Source organism: Carassius auratus, chromosome 31 (genome assembly GCF_003368295.1).
Source record: "Carassius auratus strain Wakin chromosome 31, ASM336829v1, whole genome shotgun sequence".
Lineage (NCBI taxonomy): Eukaryota > Metazoa > Chordata > Actinopteri > Cypriniformes > Cyprinidae > Carassius > Carassius auratus.
The window spans coordinates 2,273,328-2,296,441 of record NC_039273.1 but is presented as its reverse complement, the minus strand read 5'-3'; the positions used below and the strand labels follow the sequence as shown (position 1 = coordinate 2,296,441).

The following is a 23,114-nucleotide window of genomic DNA, read 5'->3' as shown; positions in this document are numbered from 1 at the left end:
TTTCTCGCCGTATAGTTTTAAAACGGGCCTCTCCACTTAACAATGAAGAGTAAAGCAGCTTTTAATGGGATTGTTATAGCGCTTCATTTCTACGTCTCATTCCAGTCGAGATAAACAGACGAGTTCGTCAAACCTGAGTGAACTGATTCAATGCATTTTATAGTTAATATGCTGCTATTTCTTTGTTTATATAATTCGATTATGTCTCTATTTGTTTATGTTTTTGAGTTGTGCGCAAGGGTTGTTATTATTAACTATAACTGAAACTCAAAAAAACAAATACTAATACTAATATATTTTATGATTTAACTTGAAGTACTAAAAATAAATAAACCAAAAATAATAATAAAAAACTATGGACAAATTTTATATATATATTTTATATATATATATATATATATATATATATATATATATATATATATATATATATATATATATATATATATATATATATATATATATATATATATATATATATATATATATATATATATTGGTTTATTTATAAAACTTTAACCAAAATTAAAGTGAAAACATCAAAAAAAAAAAAAAATATATATATATATATATATATATATATATATATATATATATATATTTAACAAAAATGATGATAGTATATTAATGATACTAAAATGACACAGCAGTGCACTGCATTAAATAAAATAAATCACAAAAAATATAATAAATAAGACAAACCGTGTTTCTATGGAGGAAAAAACCTGCAGTGTAAAATATCAAATATTTAAAAATGATACATTTGATATATAAAATATAGAAACAAACAAATAGGAACATATTTAATTCAATTTATGTGTTTATGACATATTTCTGCAAGTTTGGCCCTCCGTATATTTCAAATCATTGTTTGAGGGGCATATCAATATATTTCATGGTTTCATGTATTTCTAGGAATCTCGTTCTCATGTGCTTTAACCGAGAGATTGCATCTAATCGAATGCGGCGCAGTCACAGGTGCGACACACATAGACAAAGATCTTGTGGTTTGCGAGCGCACCTGAGCCCCGCTCCGGGTCCTTCAGGCTGCCCCTCTTAATGCCTGACTGAAAAATCATATGCCAGTTTTTTTTTCTTCTTTGCATGTACACCTGGTTCCTTCCTAGGAGGCAGGAAGTAGAATGTGGGAAGGACTGGGAGAAACAGGAAGCCCAGCCATTTGAGTTTGTGCCACACCATAGGATGTACACAAACCCTCGTATCCACCGTCTGTTAGCAGAGATTAGCATCACACCTGCGGAGAACTACAGCTTAAACAACACTAGCGACTTTACACAAGACACTGTGCTGCTAGTCAAGCTATGTTTTGGTAATAAGGGTTAAAAAAAATATTAAAGTTTATGACTCAGATTGGAATCAGGTTTGTTGTTAATTCATATAAATTAATATATCGGCTAGATGGATCATTTTTAGATTATGAAGTTAACAAATTAAATTTTCTATGTTTTTTTGTTCGTGTGTGTATGTGTAAATGTTGTGAAAAATAACCGTTCATACCACTTGAGAAATTGTGCATGCATATTATTAAATTGCATTGAATTTAAATACTATTAATTGCGTAAACTGGCATTATAATGGCTGTCCTGGTTTCATGCACCAATATTATTTTTGAATTATTGATATAATATTATACTTTTTATAAATTTCTTACATTTTCATTTGTTAAAAATAATATTTTATGCGCTTTTATAATTTTTATTAATACTATGTTTTAAAATATTACGTTTACTTTATTTTTACATTTAATTTGTATTCATTTATTTTGTGCTTTAACTTTTGTGCCCTGGAAACAGTCCTAATTTTAGTTTAGAAGTAGTTTTTCATCTAATAATTATATTTAATTTTATTTCAGTTAACAAAACTTTTAATAATTGCATTTATTTATTTATTTCCAGATAATAACCCTGCATATTATGCATTTATATTGATGCACAATTGAAAAGAAGAAGCGAAGGCTTCTAAAAATCAAGAGCATTTAAACTGCAGATACTTCCAGCTCTTAAATGTGTCCTCTTTTGTGGTTTGAGGGACACAAGGCAGGTGTGGAGTCTTTGGTTATCAGTCACTGAACTGCTGGAGATCTATGAGGCAGAAACATCCTTGCTTTCCACCTGAGACCCACACACACACACACACACACACAGCTGTGGATCGGGGAGAGCACACAGGTCTGTTAGCACAGCTCCAGGATATCTGTGCGGATCAATATTGATCTGCTAACAGCAAACACACAGCTTCCTCTGACTGCCACCTGTCACATATCGGGAAAAATCATTACTGCTATTATTAAACAATATCTCATGATGTCCAGAAACCTTAAAATGCATGCTATTTAACATATTTAATCAGAGAAATTAATAACTAGTATATGGAAAAAGGCATTTTTAATTTACTTTTTTTTCTCAGAATTGCAAGTTTGTATCTCACCTTAGCTATAATGAAACATCAAGCACCGTTTGGTAACAAATGGTTCTTTCTGACAAGGCGATGGATATGCATACATCACTGATTTCTCCTAAAGCATCTGAAAGCACACAGTGTGTTGCTTTGGTTGTGAATACATGTGCTGACTCCGAGAATATAACCAAACCCATCTGAAAGAGCCATCTTTACTCCCCCAAAACGTTAAAAACATTGAGGCACAAAGAGGTGATTTAAAAGCCCTGCCTGTCTTTGTTTAAAATGATCTCTGAATTTCCATTAAAAGCGCTTCAATGCGAGCGTTTAGAAATCATTTAAAGAGTGCGGGACAAAAGCCTCCAGCCACACATCAGCAAAACAAACCCACACAGAGCTGCTCACAGCCACGGACACAAAAGGGTTAAGCTATCGGATCATTCTTATGTGTGTGTGTGTGTGTGTGTGTGTGTGTGAGCTGGGACGGATGCTTCTGCTTCCCTCCCCCTCCGTCTCCTTCTGTTCCTCCTCCATATGGAGCTGATGGGGGTGTGAAGGACAGCTGGAGTCTCCAACAGTCACCTGTGTCCAGATCCTAACTTCCTCAAACCTTTCTCTCAGACGTTCTGCTCCTCAGGAATCTATGGAAGCTTCTTAGATGAATCTCACAATTCAGACTTTTTTCTCGCAATTGGAAGAGTTTATATCTCTCAGTAAGATTTTGTTGTTGTTTTTGATGATATCTCACAATTCAGACATTTTATTTATAGAATTACAAGTTAATATCTCTCAATTTAGACTTTTTTCTCTTTAAATCATACAATTCCAAGCTTTTTATTTTGTTTTTTTCTTAACATTTTAATTTATACCCCACAATTTGGACTTTTTTTATATAGGAATTGCAAGTATGTATCTCACAAATTTTGACCTTTTCATAGAATTATAAATTTATATCTCACAATTCTGACTTTTTTTCTCATAATTGTAATTTATAGCCCACAATTTCAAAATTCTGAGTTTATATCACAATTTTTTATATCTCACAATTGAGACCCATTTGCTCTGAATTTCAAGTTTCCATCTCACAAATTGGACATTTTCATAGATTAAAAAATGTATATCTCACAATACTGACTTTTTTCTCACAATTGCATGTTTATGTCTCACAATTTGGATTTTTTAATCCTTAAAATTTTGAGTTTAAATCTCACCATTTTGTAAGAAAAAAATGGTGAACTTGCGATGTGAGAAAAACAGTGTACACTGTAACCTGTTCCGATGGGTCGCGAACAGCAAAATTAATACTAAATGAAACAACAAAATGCATTCAGAAAAAGATCTCAATAATGACGCAGATACATGCTCTCAACTCTCAAAACTGATCTGAGCTTCATTCATTTCATAGCTCTATAATCCAACTATTGTCTCATTAGAGAATTCCAGTTAAAGAAACATAAGCGATATAAGCCCATGGAGTCTCCTGAGCTCTGAAAGAGCAATACAAAGTTCCTGTCGGGAGGGAAAGAGGAAAATAGAGGTTTGACAAGAGGAGAGGGAGGAGGGAGAGTTAAAGAATGGAAGGCAAAACAAAAGCTGCACCTGGTGCCTATCAGTCCACACACACACACACACACACACACACACACACTCAGCAACAGGTCCAAGCCTCCTGCACGCTGCCGTCTGAGCGAATGCACATGAAATCATCAGCTGACCGTCGATTCATTGACCGCTGATTCAACTCCATTCAACAGAAATCGATTTATTGCTGCTTTTATAGGTTTAACTGAAATTAAAAATGCTGTAAATAAAGCAGATATCAAAATACGTTTTAAAAGTAAATTTATACTTCAAAATGTCAAATGCTACTTTTAATTTTCTGCAATTATTTGTGAGTAAAACTGTTCAAACAAACTATTTTTTTCAGTGTATTTTAACAGAATGAGCGAGTAGTTCCCATATTAGAATAAAATACTTTTATTTTGCACAAAATCATTTTCTTAATCAGTATTTTGCACTTCTTTTATATTTAAAACAACCTAAACATCTTTAGAACTAAGTGCATTGACTAGGGAAGCAACACTGGTTCAAATATGAAGATGTTTTCAGAGAATATATGTGAAAAATAGATGCATTTCGACTGCTCTTGGCAGATATCTCTGTTTGTTTTCTGTATAAATCTCACTTCATTTATTTATTTCACTTCTTCGTTGCTGCAGCCTGTTGTGGATGTAGTTTCACGTTTGTCCGACTGCTTTTTCAGACTTCACACATTCACACTTAGATGCTCATTTGCATGATTAAGGGAAAGTTACTGACTCATCCTGATTGCAGTAATATCCAGTGACAGGAAACTGCTCGTGTGTGTCATGACTAAAGTCGCTGTCCTTCATCTCATCGGAAGCATCTGCTCATTTAATCGCTGCCCTCCTGACCTCTGTGGCACTAATTGATTGGCCGGCTGATCAATCACTCACTCAGCGGCTGCTCTGATTGGCTCCTTCCGCTTGGTTTTTGAAACACAGAGATCAAGCTGTGGACCTCGATAAGAGCCTGTTGAAATGCTAATGTCACACACACATCACGTCTCATGCCTCATGAGAGATATACACTCCATGCTGTCTGCACCAAATCTGGACAATATATATTCTCACTTAAGGGCACTAATATGTGAGTTAGGTAGCATTACTGTACCATGGTATATATCAGAGTATTACCAGCTGAGACTTCTCAGTGTTTGGTATCATTAACTAAAAGGACTTGGTAATAAAATAAATAAATAAATAAATACAATTATATAATATAATATTATATAATATAATATTTAAAAAATGTGCCCCACAACTAAATGAAAAATCTGAAGTTGAAGAACTAAAATGACTAATAGAAAAAATTAAAACTAATAGAAAAAGATAATAAAATAAATATTGCAAAAGCACATAACAAAATGATTAAAAATTAAGAAATAGATAAAAATAAAGCTCTATAGAACTATTAAAAACTAATAAAAATGACAAAAGCACTAAATTGCTAACACTAAACTAAAAAACTGCAATAAAATTAAATATAATGATTCTGATAAAATGCTAATAAAAATGAAAAAAAAAATCACTAAAATGTAAAACAAAAGTAAAATTAAATAAAAATATTTTTAATAAAAATGATAAATATGACAAAAGCACATAATAAAAATAAGGTTAAACAGAAATATTTTAAAAACATATACATATGAAAAGGCACATAAAATATGACTCAAACTTAAACTAAAAATAGAATTAATAATATGAAAATAACATAAAAATGACAAAGCACATGACAAAAAGACTAAAACTAGAATTAAAATGAAAACATTAAAAAATAAATACTATAATAGTATACAAATTATATATATATATATATATATATATATATATATATATATATATATATATAACTTTCTTAAAAAGCTTTGAATCTAAATTCTAACAACAATAACGTTCCATACCATGCTTTTTTATTATTATTAATTTACAATGGTATTCTTTTAGAAGTATAAGGTAAAATCCTTGATGCACTAATCATTCAGTTCCGTATTACATATCAATAGTACCATACTTTTGATACCATCATCTCTCTCACAGACACACACACACACACACACACACACACACACAGCAAGCATTGTGTCAAGCTCTATTGGATAATTCTCTAATTATGGGGTCTTTAAAGCCTAAACGTCTCTAGACTCCTGCAGGGCTCCTGAGGGCCTTTATTGAGAGCTGTTGGGGGTCATCGAGCACAAGCCGTCCAGCTCTACATCTTCACTAGGGCTACTAGTGACTGTTGTGATGTCCAGCAGACCTTCAGACCACACAGCAGCTCAAAGTGGGAGTGAAGAGAGACAATAACTGCACACACACACTGCTCCGTCAGACACAACAGTCAAACGGTTGTTTTAAGGCTAATCGGCCGGATCAGACGCTGTCTTGATGACAAGACGACAGTTAGCGTTAATGCTTCAGCAGAGCTAATGTGGAACTTCCTGCTTCAGTGGGACTCAACAGCTGCTCTATAGCTGTGTGTGTGTGTGTGTGTGTGTGTGTGTGTGAGAGACATATTCAAACGAAACAGTACGTGTTTTTGTATGTTTTTGTAGGTGAATCATTAAGTACCATCATATATAAACATACTTTTAATCAGCAAGGATGCATTAAGGTGACAGTAAAGACATTTAAAACATTCTTTTGATCTTTCTGTTCATCAAAGAATCTTGAAAAAATATGAAAAATGACAATGAAGACTGGAGTAATGAGGCTGAAAATTCAGACCTGCATCACAGGAATAAATTACAATTTAAAGTATATTAAAATCCAAAAGAGATATTCTGAATTGTAATAATATTTAGCAATTTTTTATGCATTTTTGATCAAATAATTGCAGCCACACAGCATTGCATAATCTTACGTTTTGGGTCAGTAAGTAGAAGTGAATACTTTTATTCAGCTAGGATGCATCAAATTGATCAAAAGTTACCATAAAAAGACATTTATGATGTAACAATTTTTTTTTTTTTTTATGGTGTTTTTTTTTTTCAGAATTCAAATAAAGGCATTTCATCAACAGGAATAAATTATATTTCAAATTATATTAGCATAGAACACTGTTATTTTAATTCAAATAATATTTCACAATTTTTTATGCATTTCTGATGAAATAAACACAGCCTTGTTGAGCAGTAAAGACCTCTTTCTTAAACATTACATAACCCCTAAACTTTTGAATAGTGGTTTATTAAAATACTGTGATACTATGATCTCCTACCATCACTTTGTTAATGTCTCAAATAAAAAATAAAACAAAAAATGCTTGAAACAAGTGCTTAAATGTGCTTCATACTAGTAGACGCTAGTTGGATTCCAGTCCAAAGCTCTGAGTTTGAAAAGCAGGCAGCATGTCAACAGGGATAAACACACACACACACACACACGCTGTGCTGTCAGTATGACAGTGTGCAGTCCTTCTCTGCTGTGTGTCTGTCAGAACACAGCTGTAGATTGTGTTAAGGTGACACACAGCAGACCTGCAGAAACACACAGTGCTCAGAAACAGACGTCAGTCATGAAATGCATCTCTCCAATCCTTCTCCTGGACTGCAGTGTGATTGAGCCAAGACTGGGCTCAGATCTGCCCAAATCTGCAATGAACTTCTCCACGTTCATCTTACAGCTCTATATTCTCACTTTAAGACGGCAATGTCAAAGAGGAACGATAAATCTAATCCATCTATCCATCCATCCATGCAGAAAACAAATCCTACAGTCTGTCCAGCATGAAGAGAGCTGGCATCTCATCACGCTTCATCACACCTCGAGCTCCTGCCACGTGGAAACGCTTCAGACCCATCTGAGTTCTCCAGTTATTCACAATCAACTATTTCTTATAGAGACTACACTCTCAAGGAGCAGTTTCCAGCTGATGAAATATCTTGAGAGAGAGGAGTAGAAAAACTTTCCATGATGGTATTCATTTCCATGACTGACCTTCTTCAGGCTCCCAAATCATTATTTCATAATTCCCTGATTATTTCAGCTTTTCCATTACCATAAATGTATAAATCACTTCTATTATATGAACATAAAAACTGCACAGCAAATGCTATTATTAATTATTAATAAAAATTGTTTATTAATATTATATCACATTATATTATTATTTAGATGCACTATATTATTAATTAATATATTAATGTTTATTATAATAATTTATTATAATATAAATATTTAATATAATAAATTGATAATTATATTAATAAATAAATATATAGTAATAAAAAATATTTAATTTAGATGCATTAACCATATTTACCATGAAAGCAGTGCATTTGTGTATTTTAAACACATTAACCAGTAATGTATGGAAATGCAAATACTGAATAATTATCATATTGTACTCAATTTTTAATTGTCTATAAGATTAATATTCAAAAAGCACTAACCCTTACAGGCGAGAACGTACTGATGCATACTCATAGACCAGAAAAGAAAATCGAAAGCTCTTCAAGATACTTCCAAGAATACTTTGTTACTTATTTTTTCAGATGACTTTCCATGATATATTTCCAGAGGTTTGTAAAACTAAGACCCTGTAATCCACACAGAAAAGTGTCATGGTAATACTTTATTGTAAACTCACACACACCTTCTATCTACAGCCCTGGAATAGAGTATAAATGCAGTTTTGGATGCACACATAAAATAGCAAAAGCCAGTGGAACGGAAACGAACAACTAAAGGCATGAACACACAGAGAGATGAAGCTCACCTGCTCTCTACGATGGTCCGCTCGGCTCGTGTCTTATTCCAAACAATGTAAATCACTCTCTCTCTCTTCATATGTGATGCATGTGTCTCAAAGTCTCTCACATGTGTGAGCGCTGCAGTCCGAGTCCTTCCCACCGCCAGCGAGGCACAGATGGACTCCAGATGGGTTACGGGATTTAGAACATCTTCCACGCCTCCTTCTCTCTCTCTCTCTCTGCTGATGTCACAGCCCAGGCCACACCCACTGCATGGCTTCTGGCCAATCAGCCACTGCTCTATTCAATATATTAAATGAGAGGAGACTCATTAACATAACTAAATGCTCAAGTACTTAAAGGCTAAAGAAAGTAAAGGGGAAGTTACCCATAACACCTCATGCTGTGTGTGCCGTTACTTTAGGCTGAACTATTCAACCTCTCGCACAAAGTACAGTTTTATTGCTCAAAGTTGCTCTTTGGAGACCTAAGAGATGTTTCAAGCAACCAGATGTTTCTTGTAAAATAATACACACAAAATGTCAATTGTTGATGCAAGAATTACTATTAAATCTGTCTGTAGTAGATGATATATATTCACAATAGTGTTGAGGAAATTCTTTAGGTTTTATAAATATGTTATAAATATGTTTTGTGGTTTCTCCATACAAAGGAAAAATTATTCCAAACATTATCAATAAACACTTTATGCGCATGAAAGATCATTTTCTTATCAACTGGTGTGAGGAAGGCAAATCTGAACAAAATCTGACTTGTAATAAGAAACATTATCTACAATATGGTGTCAGGTGGCACATATCTTCCTCTCCATCTACCTCCAGACAAATAAACAGAGCTGTGACTAGCGGCCAATCTCTCGTCCCGTCCAAAAAGAAAGTCAAGAATGCATGACCTCACGCTCAGAGACTTCTCAAGCCTTTGGCATCACAGAGAGAGAACGAAACCTGATACGAGCAGAAACAACACGAATCCATCCAGTTTAGTGAAAGAGCAATATATAATCCAGCCTGATTAATCAGTCAACTGAATATAATTGTATATATTTATACGGCATCAAAAATTGCATGTATGGAGGGAGTACGAATCAAAAGAGTGGTGTAAACCTGTGGTTTGTGTGCAAACAGTGCTCTGCGCTCTTTAGGGAGCGTGTTTGGCCTGCTATTCAAGTTAATGAGCGTTAACACCAGCTCCCTTCATTTGCATGTAAATGTGCATCTATAAACAAAACAACACTTTCCGCTCTGAGATGCATCTGAAAGGAGTGTGTGGCCATTACACCACATATGGAGACAATGGAGGACACCACAGAAAGTCTGTTTCAAATGGAAAACCCTGGGAATGACAGAAGAATAGCTCGGTTCTCAAACTTGTTGCCTACCTTGTGAGTATTTAAAGGCCACAAAACAACACAAAAATATAAGCTGCCTTCTAAAATGCCTTCTTTAAGCCAATTAATAAAGCTCTACGACAAACTGAGGGAAAAAAAAAAACATCTAAGATGTCAGAAACAGCAAGGGATATTTAAAATGATAAAAATGATAAATATATTCCCAGCTAACAGGGAATGTTCTCAGAAATGTAGCTAATGTTCTGGAAACGTTCTCTCATCGTCCTGATCAAACATTCTTCCAGGAACGTTTATAGAACAAAATCATTATTTATTGAATGTTTTTCTGAAACGTATCAGTTGGACATTCATCTAACGTTTTTTTAAATGTTACTATTTGTTTCAGAGAATCATCAAACGTAACGTTTGCACAAATGATACAATGGAATGTTCATCGTTTTTGAAACATTTCCACACTGGACACTTTGTAACGTTCGAGAACATTCAGAAGTAACGTTTAACGGGAAACATTCTAGGAATGAATTCTGTTAGCTACGTTTACACAAAGCAGCTCTAATTAAAAATCGACGATCTTACCCGATATTTGTGTGCGCTGTGAGTATTTGTTTTTAAACTAATAATAAAATGTCTAGATCTTTGGCTCCAGAACTGCCTGATTGATGAGTTTCATCGCTTTATTTTGGGGGAAAGTCGTCTTTTAAACACATGATAAAAACACAACATCTGAATCGTTGCGATCACTTCACTTGCATCTGCAAGACGTTTCCTCCATCTGTGGATGTAACGCAGCAGGGCAACAGATGTGAACACACTCGTCCTGAACTCACACACACACACACACACTGTTCCAAATCCACATCCAATCTCCTCCACAGCGAAATCTCTTTCCAAGCACTTCTCTGCGTCCGTCAGTCTCTCTCTCTCTCTCTCTCTGTGTTTGTAGTGGCATTCCTGCTCGGCTCTCGGCTCCAGTGTGTCTGGCCCCGCTGCACGCCTGGGAGCCATTAGTTTAAGTAAAGCCTCTCACACACACACACACACACACTCACACACACTCGACTCCTCTTACAAGACATACAGACTGAGTGTGTTTGTATGTAAGCGAGGAGACGTGTGTGAAAGAGGTGTGTGTGTGTTTACTTAGCTATAGTTTGGGGACCAAAGTGTCCCCAGAAGTGAGTTAAATCTGACTAAACCTCCCTTTGGGGTCATCCAAGAAAGTCCTGGAGTGAAAGAAATATGTGTGTTTGTGCATTTTTTTTTTTAGCTTGTCATTCTGAAACACAGACACACAGATTCTGCCGTATCTGAAAACCTTCTGGCAACTACTCCCCAACACTTCAGCGTCTGTCCGAGCACGTGCATGAGCGCAATTTATGAGAGGGGGGTCACACGCTCTCTTGGCAACATCACCCTAAAGTTTCCACTTCGAGAGCCAAGAAGAGTCCACACACACAGTTTACTGTTAGAAGGACATAATGACCATCAAACGACCAGATTACATAGCATTACCTGCATCTCAAACACACTTTCCAAATATCTGAACCAAACAAAGAAGCTGTTTAACGCTCAATCAGATGTCAACATAGAATCGAATAATAGTATGCATAAAAGTAGTATGCATTTCATCATATATTGCATCTTCGACATTCCTCCAAATGTCAGAGAACAGCCGGTATCAGCTCTTCATCTGACCCCGACTGCATTAACCATCCTCGCCAAAGTTTATCTGAGAATCTCTTTTTAAAGTCAGGAGGAATTTATTGCCTGGTTTTACAAGAGAAGAAGCACATGTGTGTGTGGACGGACGGAGAAACACACACCGCTTCATACCGTAGAGGTCAAATCCCAAACCAGGTCTGGTGTAAACAACCTCTGGACTATATTTAAGACTTCTGATATAATCACTGACCGTCCACACAAATAAACGGCACACAGCAGCCAAAGAAGAACATGTCAATGTCATTGCAATTAACACATAATGTCTAGCAAACCTTTTCACAAAAGGATGTTTATTAGACTTATAAATGATGAAATAATTAATATTGCAACAGTGCATTTAGGTTAAATTCATTTAAATGCATCTGTGTTTTCATTGGTTTAAATACTTGCTATTTAGTGAAGGAAGGACGTAGGCAGTGACCTATACAGTAAATCAGATCCAAGTTGTGCTTTTGGGATAAAATGCATCCGGAATCTCATCCGAGTGGGATGAAAGCATGGATGAAATAACGCGGGGATATTTTCTTGACAAAGACACAAAGAGCTCTGTGTCGGGTCTGTATGTGTGGGATCCATGCCGAACGAAATCTAAGACACAAGATGAGAGAAAGAGACACAATAAAAGAGGCAGTGTTCACATACTGCTTACTGCTCCAGATGAAAAATAATCATATGTGAAACTGTATAGTGCACCATTTAACGCAACACTATTAAACTGCTCATATTTACGATGCATGCATTATGTACATGCATATATAATTTTAAATGCACATAAATGCAGCCTTTTGTCTATATAGCATTTTATAAATAATATTTATTGTCATGCAGAATAAATAGTATGAATAGTACGCCTTAACAGGAAAATTACTTATGATGCATGCTCTCTCTTTCTCTCTCTCTCTCTATTATATATATATATATATAATGAATGTTATATATTTATATGTAGATCAATAGCATGATTGGTAGAAAAACTACTTAAAAACAGGGGAGAAAAGCTTGTTTTGGTCAACATTTAGGGCTTATATCTCTTGTTCTCCTACACCACACCTGTGTTTATTCTGAATTCTTGGTCCATTTTTGTCCTCAAGGCAAGAGAGCAGCTGTGTTATTGGCACAAACACACACACACACACACACACACACACACACACTATGAGCCACACACACCTGTGTTTGCAGGTGGTTCAGCTGGAGTATGTATAGAGAACACCTGGAGAGAGAGAGATAGAGAGAGAGACAGAGAGCGAGCACCCATGGGGCTTTTTACGCTGTAAACCAAGGACTTAATTATAGTTGTGCACATAAGAAGGGAAAGGGGATCTCTCGTGTGTGTGTGTGTGTGTGTGTTTGCATGCCTTCCCTAAGGTTGGATTGCAGGATCTGTTCTGGCTTGTCGAGACCACCGTTTCCCACAATCCCTTTGGCATGTTTATCAGTGCTGGAATGCCTGAATCTTTTTGGTGAATCGATTCTTTCAAACAGCTCGTTTAAATGAGCCAATTCATAAAAATTATTCACCAGCTACTTTACATGATCACAGATTCAATCCCTAATGACTTATATCTGTCATTTATTTTATTAAATTGTTAACAATATATAGCATACTAGTTTATTTTATCAGAACACCTTTGAGGTTTCATTTAAGTTAGGATGCTGCATTTTAGGATGCTAATTTTTCATTATATATATATATATATATATAAATTTAGTTAAAGTTTTAATAAATTTGTTGTGTGTGTTTCTTTTTAATCACAAAAATGAAATTAAAATTAAAATCCTTTATAATTATTTATTTCATGTTTTTTTTTAAGTTATTTTATAATATCAAGTTGAAACTAATAGAAATAAGAAAATGAGATCTTGGCAACTTGGAAAGTTTTCAAAAGTTGAATTCTTTTAATTAATTAAAATAATTAAAGATTTAAATATATATAATATAAATATATAAATAAATATTTTTTTATACTACATGTTTAATCATTTAATTTTTTTTTTTTTTTATTTAATTTAATTTAGTTATTGTTTATATTATTTAAAGCAAAGCAACTTTTTTTTGTAGTTTTAGTTTTAATCTTAGTTTTAGTTAACCCATAACATGTTTTTAGACCGAATAAATCCCAATTGAATTTTTCAGTGTTGTTTGTGAACCAGTTCACCAAAAAGAATCAACAAGACTGATTCGATCCCAAATCAGACATCCCTCACGTAAGACATAATTCATATTCAGAGTATTTCATGGGACAGATATCATTACAGCCCTCTGGACAAAAACAGACAAAAATTAAGTGTGTCATTCGTTCAGAAGCATTACTGCCAGACCTACAGGAGAAATATAATGGATCACTGAAATGTGACACAGACATCCTGTTTAATGTGGCAGTATGGCCTGAAGCATGAGAAACAGTTGGGAATACACACACACACACACACACACACACACATCAGGTCTCAATGTCAATCCTCTGGTTCTCACAGACTGAACTGAAGGCGATTTTTATCCCCTCTTTTTATTTTTTATAGTCCATCAGCCACTGATGGTCACAAAACAGCTGGATTTCCCATCAGCCCTTGAGAGAAATAGGATAAGATCGGACAGAGAGACAGGAAACGAAAACAAGTTTTGTAACGCAACTGCTGGATTTATTTTAAGTCAATTTTATTTTTAAAATTGAATGCATTTCACATTTTATATCATATCTAAAAAAAATATCCTGAAATATTAATATATCACATTCAAATTTGAAGAGAAAATTTAGAATAAAAAAATTAAAATGCTTAAAAATTTGCTTAATATTTTGAACCTGTTTTTATTTTTACAGTTTGTTTTTATTTTAACTGTAGCGTTTTTTTTGTTTTGGTTTTTTTTTTGCCATTTTACGTAGTTTGTGCGAGTGTGTTATTTTATATATATTCAATATTATTTTTTTATTTTAATTTTATTTTCCATTTCAGTTAACTTTAATATCTGTGATAAAAAAATAAAAAATAGGTTAATAATGATTAATTGTTTAATTGTTGTACATTTGTAAGTATGCATCATAGCACAGTTTATTCTATTAAATTTAATTCATGCTGATTTAATAAAAAAAAAAAAAAAACATTGTGCCCAGACAAAATTATTTTCAATACCATTGTTGGTGTTTGCATCAATAAAAATTTGGGCGAGATCCTTGTGTATAATTAAACAAGCTTAATAGTTCTAAACATAGGCTGTATTCTCTTTACACAAACTACGATTTCTTGTTTTTTTCCTATTTATTTGTGAGTTGAAATAGCATCTGATCAATAGATTACTGTAAATCAGTGTCTCCACATGAAGTTTTTTGAATCCGAGACTACAGAAAGTTGAAGAAAATCTTCCTGAACTCCACAGAAATGTTGGTGGAGCAGGTGAATGGCTCTTTTTTTAAGTGGTGTGGATGGTGGGGGTCTTAAAAAGCTTTAATGGCATGATAAGCCCCGTTCACAATCTCTTAAACGCTCTGATAGACTCCTCAATGACTGCCGTCTTTGTCCCTCTTTAAACTCCCTCCGCTGCAGAAAGTCCAGAGCGCTATCAGCCGTCCCCAAACAATCCCGCCACTCCAAAACCTCCCATCTCCGAATTGCTTTGTTTTCACAACAGCCGGATCAGCTGATAACCATCAGCCGTGCCAACAATCAAAAGACAACAAAACATCCCGCTGCTCGATGAAACTGCAGAAAAAAGAGCTTATTAAAAGAGACGGTTCCCCCAAAAACGATCTTTCTGTCATCGTTTGCAAACATCCTTTGACATTTAACAGCAGTTTCATAGTGAATATGGTTTCATAATAAATCACACCCCAATTTTTGACAAGTCTAGTCGGTGATGGAGAAACATCAAGCTCCAAAAACGTCTGTACGACTTTATTTTCAAATCTTCAGAAGTCATGCAAAAGGAATCTAAAATTTAATGATTTTTTTTTAAGATGTTCTTGAACAAATCTTGCATATACCCAAGGTCTCAAAAACTCATTTGCACTTTGAAATGCATTATAGATTAAATGCAGTGATGTCCAGTGCTAAAGGGATGACAAATATTCTGTAGGCCAACCCCTGGGTTTTTTAAAGTTTTTTAAAGTTTTTTGGGGGGGCTAAATGCATGAAATAAGGTTTGTGGTGAACACAAGCTCAAGATATTCTCATGTTTTATTCTACCATGTTTTATTCTACCACATAAAATGCATCAGTAGTGTGATTTATGGTTATACTTGGTAGCTAACAAGTTGTTAAATGGCACTACAAACATATTAGCAGACATCACATCAAACATCTACTCACATGCAAACTATGCAAACTATTCTTACCTAAACTGACCGAAAGAGGTCTGAAAAGTATATTCTTTTATAATCAACGTTTAGCTTTTTACTTCTGCCGACTGTATTTAGACTTCACTGAAGTTGTGCTCATTTGTGAAGATCTTGAATCAACAAAGACCAACTAAAAATAAACCTTTTGGGTCACAGAGTTTGTTCCCTGTAATAATCCAATGGAAAAATCTAACTGGGTTTTTGCCAAGAGAACAGTGGTGAAATAATACTACTTAGGTCTTAGTGTCTTGTTACCAATTGTGATTCACGACTGAATATGCACAAGTCTAAATGAGCTTCAAGAGACAAATTCTGTCCAGAAAAGGACTTCAGAGGAACATGTGATCGAGTAGATAATGAGACTTTCCATGTTTAGGCGAACTGAAGTGAATCAAAACAAAGACAGCTGTCAACACATCAGAGTAATATCCGTGATGGAAGCATATAAAGAAATCGGGATTCTTCTAAACGGGGTCAGAAGCCCGACTCCAGCGCAATAATCCAGAAAAAACTGACGTTCTGGGCAACAGTCGTTCGTTTGGTGGTGAGAGAACTATTCGCTGTGGAGCCTCGGCATCTGGATTCAATCTCGCACAGCCTGTCTGCGCAGCGGTGGGCGACGAGAAACATCTGCTGGAGCTGATGTCAATTACTGCGTTGTGTTTCCCTTCTGAGATAATCCAGCCAACACACACAACCGCGTACACGCTCGCGCTAAACACAAGTCTATGACATCCACTTTTTTAACTTCATTCTTCAGTGCTCTACAGCATTGCAGTTACCAAACAGTTTAATAAATGGTAGAACCGTGCATCTTAGGTTTGATAAACTAGCATTTGCAAACCACAGAATCCAGCAAGGGTGCATCGAGGGTCTGTTTTATTGCGGCTGGGACTCAAAGGGTTTGGTTATTTGCTAATTGGACGCAGCTCTCCGCGGTTTGAGAGGAGAACTGTGGAGCCAAAGCGGGCCAAGACTGCTTGGTTTAAACACTAACAGCTGCTAAAACCGAACGGAGACCCATACTTCATTCCACGCTCTTCTTATTCTCTCTTTCTGACGTGCACAAACTCTCCCACGCGACCCGAGTGGTGTGTTGTCAGCTCTGGAGACCCCGGCACCAAGAGCCAAGAGCAATTAAAGCGCAAATTCAAACCTGAAGGGCCCTTTTGTCCTGTGTTTCCTTTCTTCAGTCAGAGGATAGGAATCTAACCACCCCCAACACACACACACACACACACACACACACGATCTTCCAGTTTTTCAAGGGCTCCGGCCAAAGCTGAAGAGGGAAATTACACCAAAGTCCTAAGGCTTCACATTTCCAACTGGAGCCGCACCAAACACTGGCTCACTAAAGAAGGATGTACATCAGCGCTCAAGTCTCCAAGATGCTGGACAAAACCGTAAATGTGTTATTTTGGAAATGGTCCATTTTATTATCATGTAATACCTTACAAAAAAGTAGCATGATTAGGTTTTTTGGACCCTAGTATCAGCATGTTTTGCTTTGGCAGTTAACCAATATAAACTAAGTTAAAGTTGAAGTACTAAAACTACTAAAAATAAATTAAAGCTAAATAGAAATAATAAAATTAATAATAATAATAATTAATGCCAAAATGCATATTGCTAATACTTAAAATAAAATATTAAAATAAAATGTAGAAATAAAAGTCAATTCAAAACAATAATAAATACTGTAATAGTACACAAAATAACAGTGATCTCCGGTAATAATACTGTGGGACTTTGAGAGATACCATGATACTGGAATATATGTCCCATGGTATTAACATGGTACTCCAAGGTATATTAAAAATATAATCGTATATATGTCCCAAAAACGAGTGTTTTGTAATGCACACATTCACTGTCATGACTCTTCAATCTTCAGCTCATCTCGCCCTCATGTGGTCTCAGCGATCATCTCATGGTCTGCAGCATGAGCATTAGCAGCTAGTACTAGATCAATGCATTAGTTATTCAGGTCAAGGAAACAAACCCCGGGGACAAAACAATGGCCTGCGTTATTCTCGAGCACCAGTGACCCTGACAGCGCTGCTGCTGCTGTGGCACCGGGACGTTTCATTGTAAACACACACACACACACGCAGGCCTCCTGTAGATCAGTCCACCATGCACCACTAAAGTCCAGATGGTGTGAAACTTTGCCGAAGGGATTAATGCCAAATCCTCCAGTGAGACACGAGAGAGGGGTCCGTCTCGGACCCTCAAAACAGATTAGAGCCGGTTTACCATGCTACACTGACAGCTTGCGCTCACTACAGTCTGTGGTATTAGCATGAAAATATACTGATACTGAGGAACTGCTGGCACTTTTTTACACAAATTACACACTTCAAATAATACAATGATAAGATCACCATTATAATGTCCAAACAAACAACAAAACATGGGAGTACTATGGTACTCGTCTAAAACACATGGTAATTGCACTCTTACAAAAAAGTGCAGTGGATAACAATAATGCATGGTTTTTAATGTGGTACTCCAAGAAGAATATGGTAGTACCATTCTACTTTGGTTTGCACTCTTACCATGGTACCAGGTTCCATGATTTCTTATTTTTATTTTTTATAAACATATCCAATTGACCGCCATGGTATTCTCTGAAGTACAGTCTAACTTTTAAATTCATAAATTTGATAGTATCAGATAGTAATGCCACAATGTTTTTATTTGCAGTAAATTACCTTATGTGTGTGTGTGTGTATATATACATTATATATATATATAAAAACATAAGGTAATTTACTGCAAATAAAAAAAACTGTGGCATTACTATCTGATATCATGAACAATAGTAACATTGGCAAATTGATAAAATACTTCAATGATATAGTAAACAACAGTTTAGCGCGGTAAGAGTAGATGGCACTAAAATACCACATTTAACACCTCACAAAAGCTAAATGAACTGTTTGAGGGGGGATTACATATGAATCCATTTAGTTAGTTTAATGCTCATCATACCGGAAGCGTTCTGGCGTTTAAACAAATGGAACTCAGAAGAACGCGGGAGTTTGGAACGCTCGTGGCGTGAAGACGTTGAAAAACATCGAGACGCTATTCCGCATGCGCAGACAGTCGATACAGTACAGTCGCGAAGCAAGAGCGCGTTTTGCGTGTTCAATCACGGTTTTTATCATCACAAAATGTGTTATTCTCACTGCTCTGTTGATCTTTTTAGTCTGATATGCGTGTCGCGGTATACAAAACGCTGCAAACCCGCACAATCACATGCACTTACATTGAAACGCGCCCGGGATCCCGACCATTGTGACTGTCCTCGCGCTGTTTGCTGCGTGTCTGTGATGTGTAGTTCTTCCCGAATAGATCCACGCACCTCAGTGTCTCTCTCTCTGTGTGTGTGAACACACCGACAGCATCCCTGAGATATTCATGACTGGAGGTGGAGCTACAGAGACTGCTGTACAATAAACCAAAAACACCGTGGTGATACCATGATGCTGCTTTGATGTATATCATGGTAATGAATGATTTCAATGTCATACACCATAATACATGGTATCATTTCCAGAAAACATGGTAATAACATGTGCATGTTTCCAAATCAGATGTATACCACGATAATAGCTACTTCTGGTTTCTTGATCATGTAGGCTACTATAGTAGGAATTTCAGGACCATGTCATATATATATATATATAAAGCACTTTGACAAATGAATGGATAAAAATATAATAATTATTTCATACAGACTTTCAATTATAATTAGGCTATCAATGTATTTAAAAAATCGATATTCATTTTACATGTATTATGTAGCTTTTTATATTTTGACGTTTTAATCATAATTATGTTTTTCATCTAATATTTATATTTTATTTTATTTCAGCTTTATTTAAATGAATGAAAAATATATATATATATTTACATTTTAAATTACTAAAATTAATTTAGGTAAAAAACAAAACAATGATGTATAAAAAAATATATATTTTAGAATATAAATTATTAGAATCATTAAAAAGGTTTTGCATGAAATCGAAAATGAAATAAAATAAAAGCATGTCACACTATAAATTAAGGGGTCTGTGTACAGATGTTTAAAATGTAGTAAAAAAAATTGTATATTTGAAATGTAATGTTAATGTGATTATTTGAATTATGATTTACTGTGTGTGTGTGTGTGTGTGTGTGTATGCATTTTCTTTTTTTTCTTTTTTTTTAAAGAAAGGTTTTTGTTGTTTGCGCTTGCATTTGTAGAGTGTAAACATCTTAAATCAAATGTACAGGGTTCCTGAAGTGGCTGTGAATCTAGTGAAAGGTCACTGGATTTTTTTAAAAGCTAACCCAGTCATCTGAGTAAAATCTCTCCGGTCTAAATAGTTTCTGATCCCTGATGCTGTGTCCGTCCAGGTCTTCATATGTTGATGGTGTGTCTCATAAGAGGACGAGAGTCTCTCCCTCCTCCTGTTGCCTCCCACACAAACACATGTCGCTGTTTCTTTCCCAGTCCCTCACGAGTGGCCACCTGCTCCTGAGTGTACGGCACAGCTGCTGACCAACAACAACAAATTACACTCAACGTCCAGGAGCCATGCTGTGCCTGCGCTTTACTGACACACACCCAGAAGATGCTCCAGTCACGCTTAAAATGTCACTGCAATAGAAAACAATAGAAAAGCAAGAGTCATTTATAGTCAATAAATATGCACACATTTGTACTATTGTTATTTATTTTAGTATCATTGTAGTTTTTGATTAATATTTAGATTTTTTTATTTTCTGTTTTCATATTAATTTCACATAAAGTTTTTCTATTTTTTGTGTTTTGTCATTTTTTTATTTGTGCATGGTTTTTATTATTTTTATTTCAGTTTTTGTTTCTTTTAGTTAAACTAAAATGAGAAATAATACCATGTTTTTTTAATTTTTTATTTTTTTATTTCAGTTAACGTTTATTTTATTTAAAGTAACCATTTTCTGGTTTACTTTTAAACACACTTATAGTTGTACTATAACAATTTGAAAACATAAATATAGTAACAAAAACAAATTCAATGATATATAGTTTGAAAAATATCGTAGAATCAAATAAATACTATACTAGTAAATACTAATAATATAATAGATTAATATTTTACATTTGTATTTTATTAATCAAAGTTTATTATTTTTGTGTGTATTTATTAAACACATTATATTTTTATTTTTGTATTATTATTTCATGATAATAACCCCGTTTGTACAGTCTGGGCTAAAATAATAGACGCTGAACTTGAAGTCAGTCAGTAATGTGTTTGTTTGTGGATCATGTTAATGTGATTATTCAAGCCTGTGTGTATTTGAGAAGAACTGACCAACAAAAATCATTAAACACCAGCTGATCCGTGATGTTAGGGAAGAGAACAGATTCAAACCGAGCAGATCCAGACAGACGGAGTAATAAGCACGTGGCCTATGAATACATCATATATGTGACCCAGCAGGCCTTTGTGATGATAATCTGTAACGGGCAAATGAAGCAGCGTGAGTTACGTCAACAAAGACAGAAATACGTTAGTCCGAATGGCAGAAGTCACTCTGCTGATGTGACTCGTGCCAGTGTGTGTGTGTGTGTGTGTTTGACAGCTGGGCTTGTGTCTTTGAGTGTGTGTGCCTTTGTCACTGGTCTATTTAGTGCATTAGCAGGTCTTTCACAATGCAACAGCTTGAGAATGACCGAGTGACACACACACACACACACACACACACACGTCTGTCCCCTCAGCTCTTGCACTCCTGCTGTTCTGCTCCTGTGCGTGTGATTGTGTACCTACTGTTCTTCTGAGGTCCATGCAAAAGGCCGGGGTCAGAAAGGTCAGCAGGCAGACGCCTGGTTAACCCTCGAGGGTAAAGACATCTCCACACACACACACACACACGCGCCACTTCAGGACAGTAAGATTATATGAGCAGATGGACACCAGCGACAGCTTATCGTCTGCTGACATACAGCATAGATACATAGATTTACATTCATCTTTATCAGGCAAACACACACTCACTCCTTGAGGGGGGCTGCTTGTATTTGGCAAAAATAATAAATAAAGTTTTGGTTTAAGTTTTAAATTTGACTGTGCAAACACAAGCGTTAATTAAATACTATATAGTTTTAATTAATATTTAGAATTTTTTTATTATTTATTATGGTTTTATTTATTCTGAATTTATTGATTCATTTTTATATTTAGTTTATATTAGTTTAGTTTAGTTTATATATTTCTATATATTTTTTCATTTGCTGTGTGCTTTTGTCATTTAAATAAATTATTGTTTTTAAATTACTTTTTAGGTTTAATGTATTTTTATTTCAGTTTTAGGTTTTTTTTTTTAGTTCAGTAACTTAAACTTATTTCAGTTAATCCAAAGGGAATCCCATTCCCATTTTTGTTTACACTCAATTTTTATCTAATATTTATATATGTTATATTTATATTTAATAAATGAATATATTTTATTTGACTTCTACAGCATTATTAATATTAGTCAATTTAAACATTTTTACTAATACAATTTTGTCACACAATTAAAAGTTGTATTAGTTGTGCACTGTGAACTAACCTGAACAAAGCTTCATCCTGCAGAATAAGGCTGAAACTGTGCTTATATGTGTATACAAACATGCATATAGACAGAGCATCACAAAACACATCTACAATTTAATTACACTGACACACACACACACACACACACACATAAAGACGGAACAAAGGTACAGAGACAGACACACACAGGTCTGAGACCCCAGACAGACATGAAGGATTGTGAGAGCAGATGGTATAATGGTAGGAAACCACCAAATCAAAATATGCAAATAGTCATATAATAATCCCCAACGCGTGCACACACATATAATACTTATACTATATATCCTATAGCAGTACGTCTATTTGACATATTGCAGGTGAGCAAAAAAAAAACATCTTGCAGATTTAAATATAGGGGAGAGCAAGGGCAAAAGTAC

At 35.0% G+C, this 23,114-nt stretch overlaps 1 protein-coding gene across 3 annotated transcripts in view; it reads right to left on the bottom strand.

The window, feature by feature from the left end:
* The window catches only part of LOC113050198 (protein CBFA2T2-like), a 30,407-nt gene extending 10,865 nt beyond the window's left edge, over window positions 1-19,542 (bottom strand). For 2 of the 3 annotated variants that reach the window (XM_026212958.1, XM_026212959.1), the window contains exon 1: window positions 19,392-19,542. In XM_026212958.1, coding sequence (XP_026068743.1) covers window positions 19,392-19,419 — 28 coding nt within the window. In that variant the 5' untranslated portion in view covers window positions 19,420-19,542. Of the gene's footprint in view, window positions 1-8,718; window positions 8,936-19,391 lie in introns of those variants that run through there. The other variant, XM_026212960.1, reaches the window with a different exon arrangement.
* Between the last annotated feature and the right edge of the window lie 3,572 nt (window positions 19,543-23,114).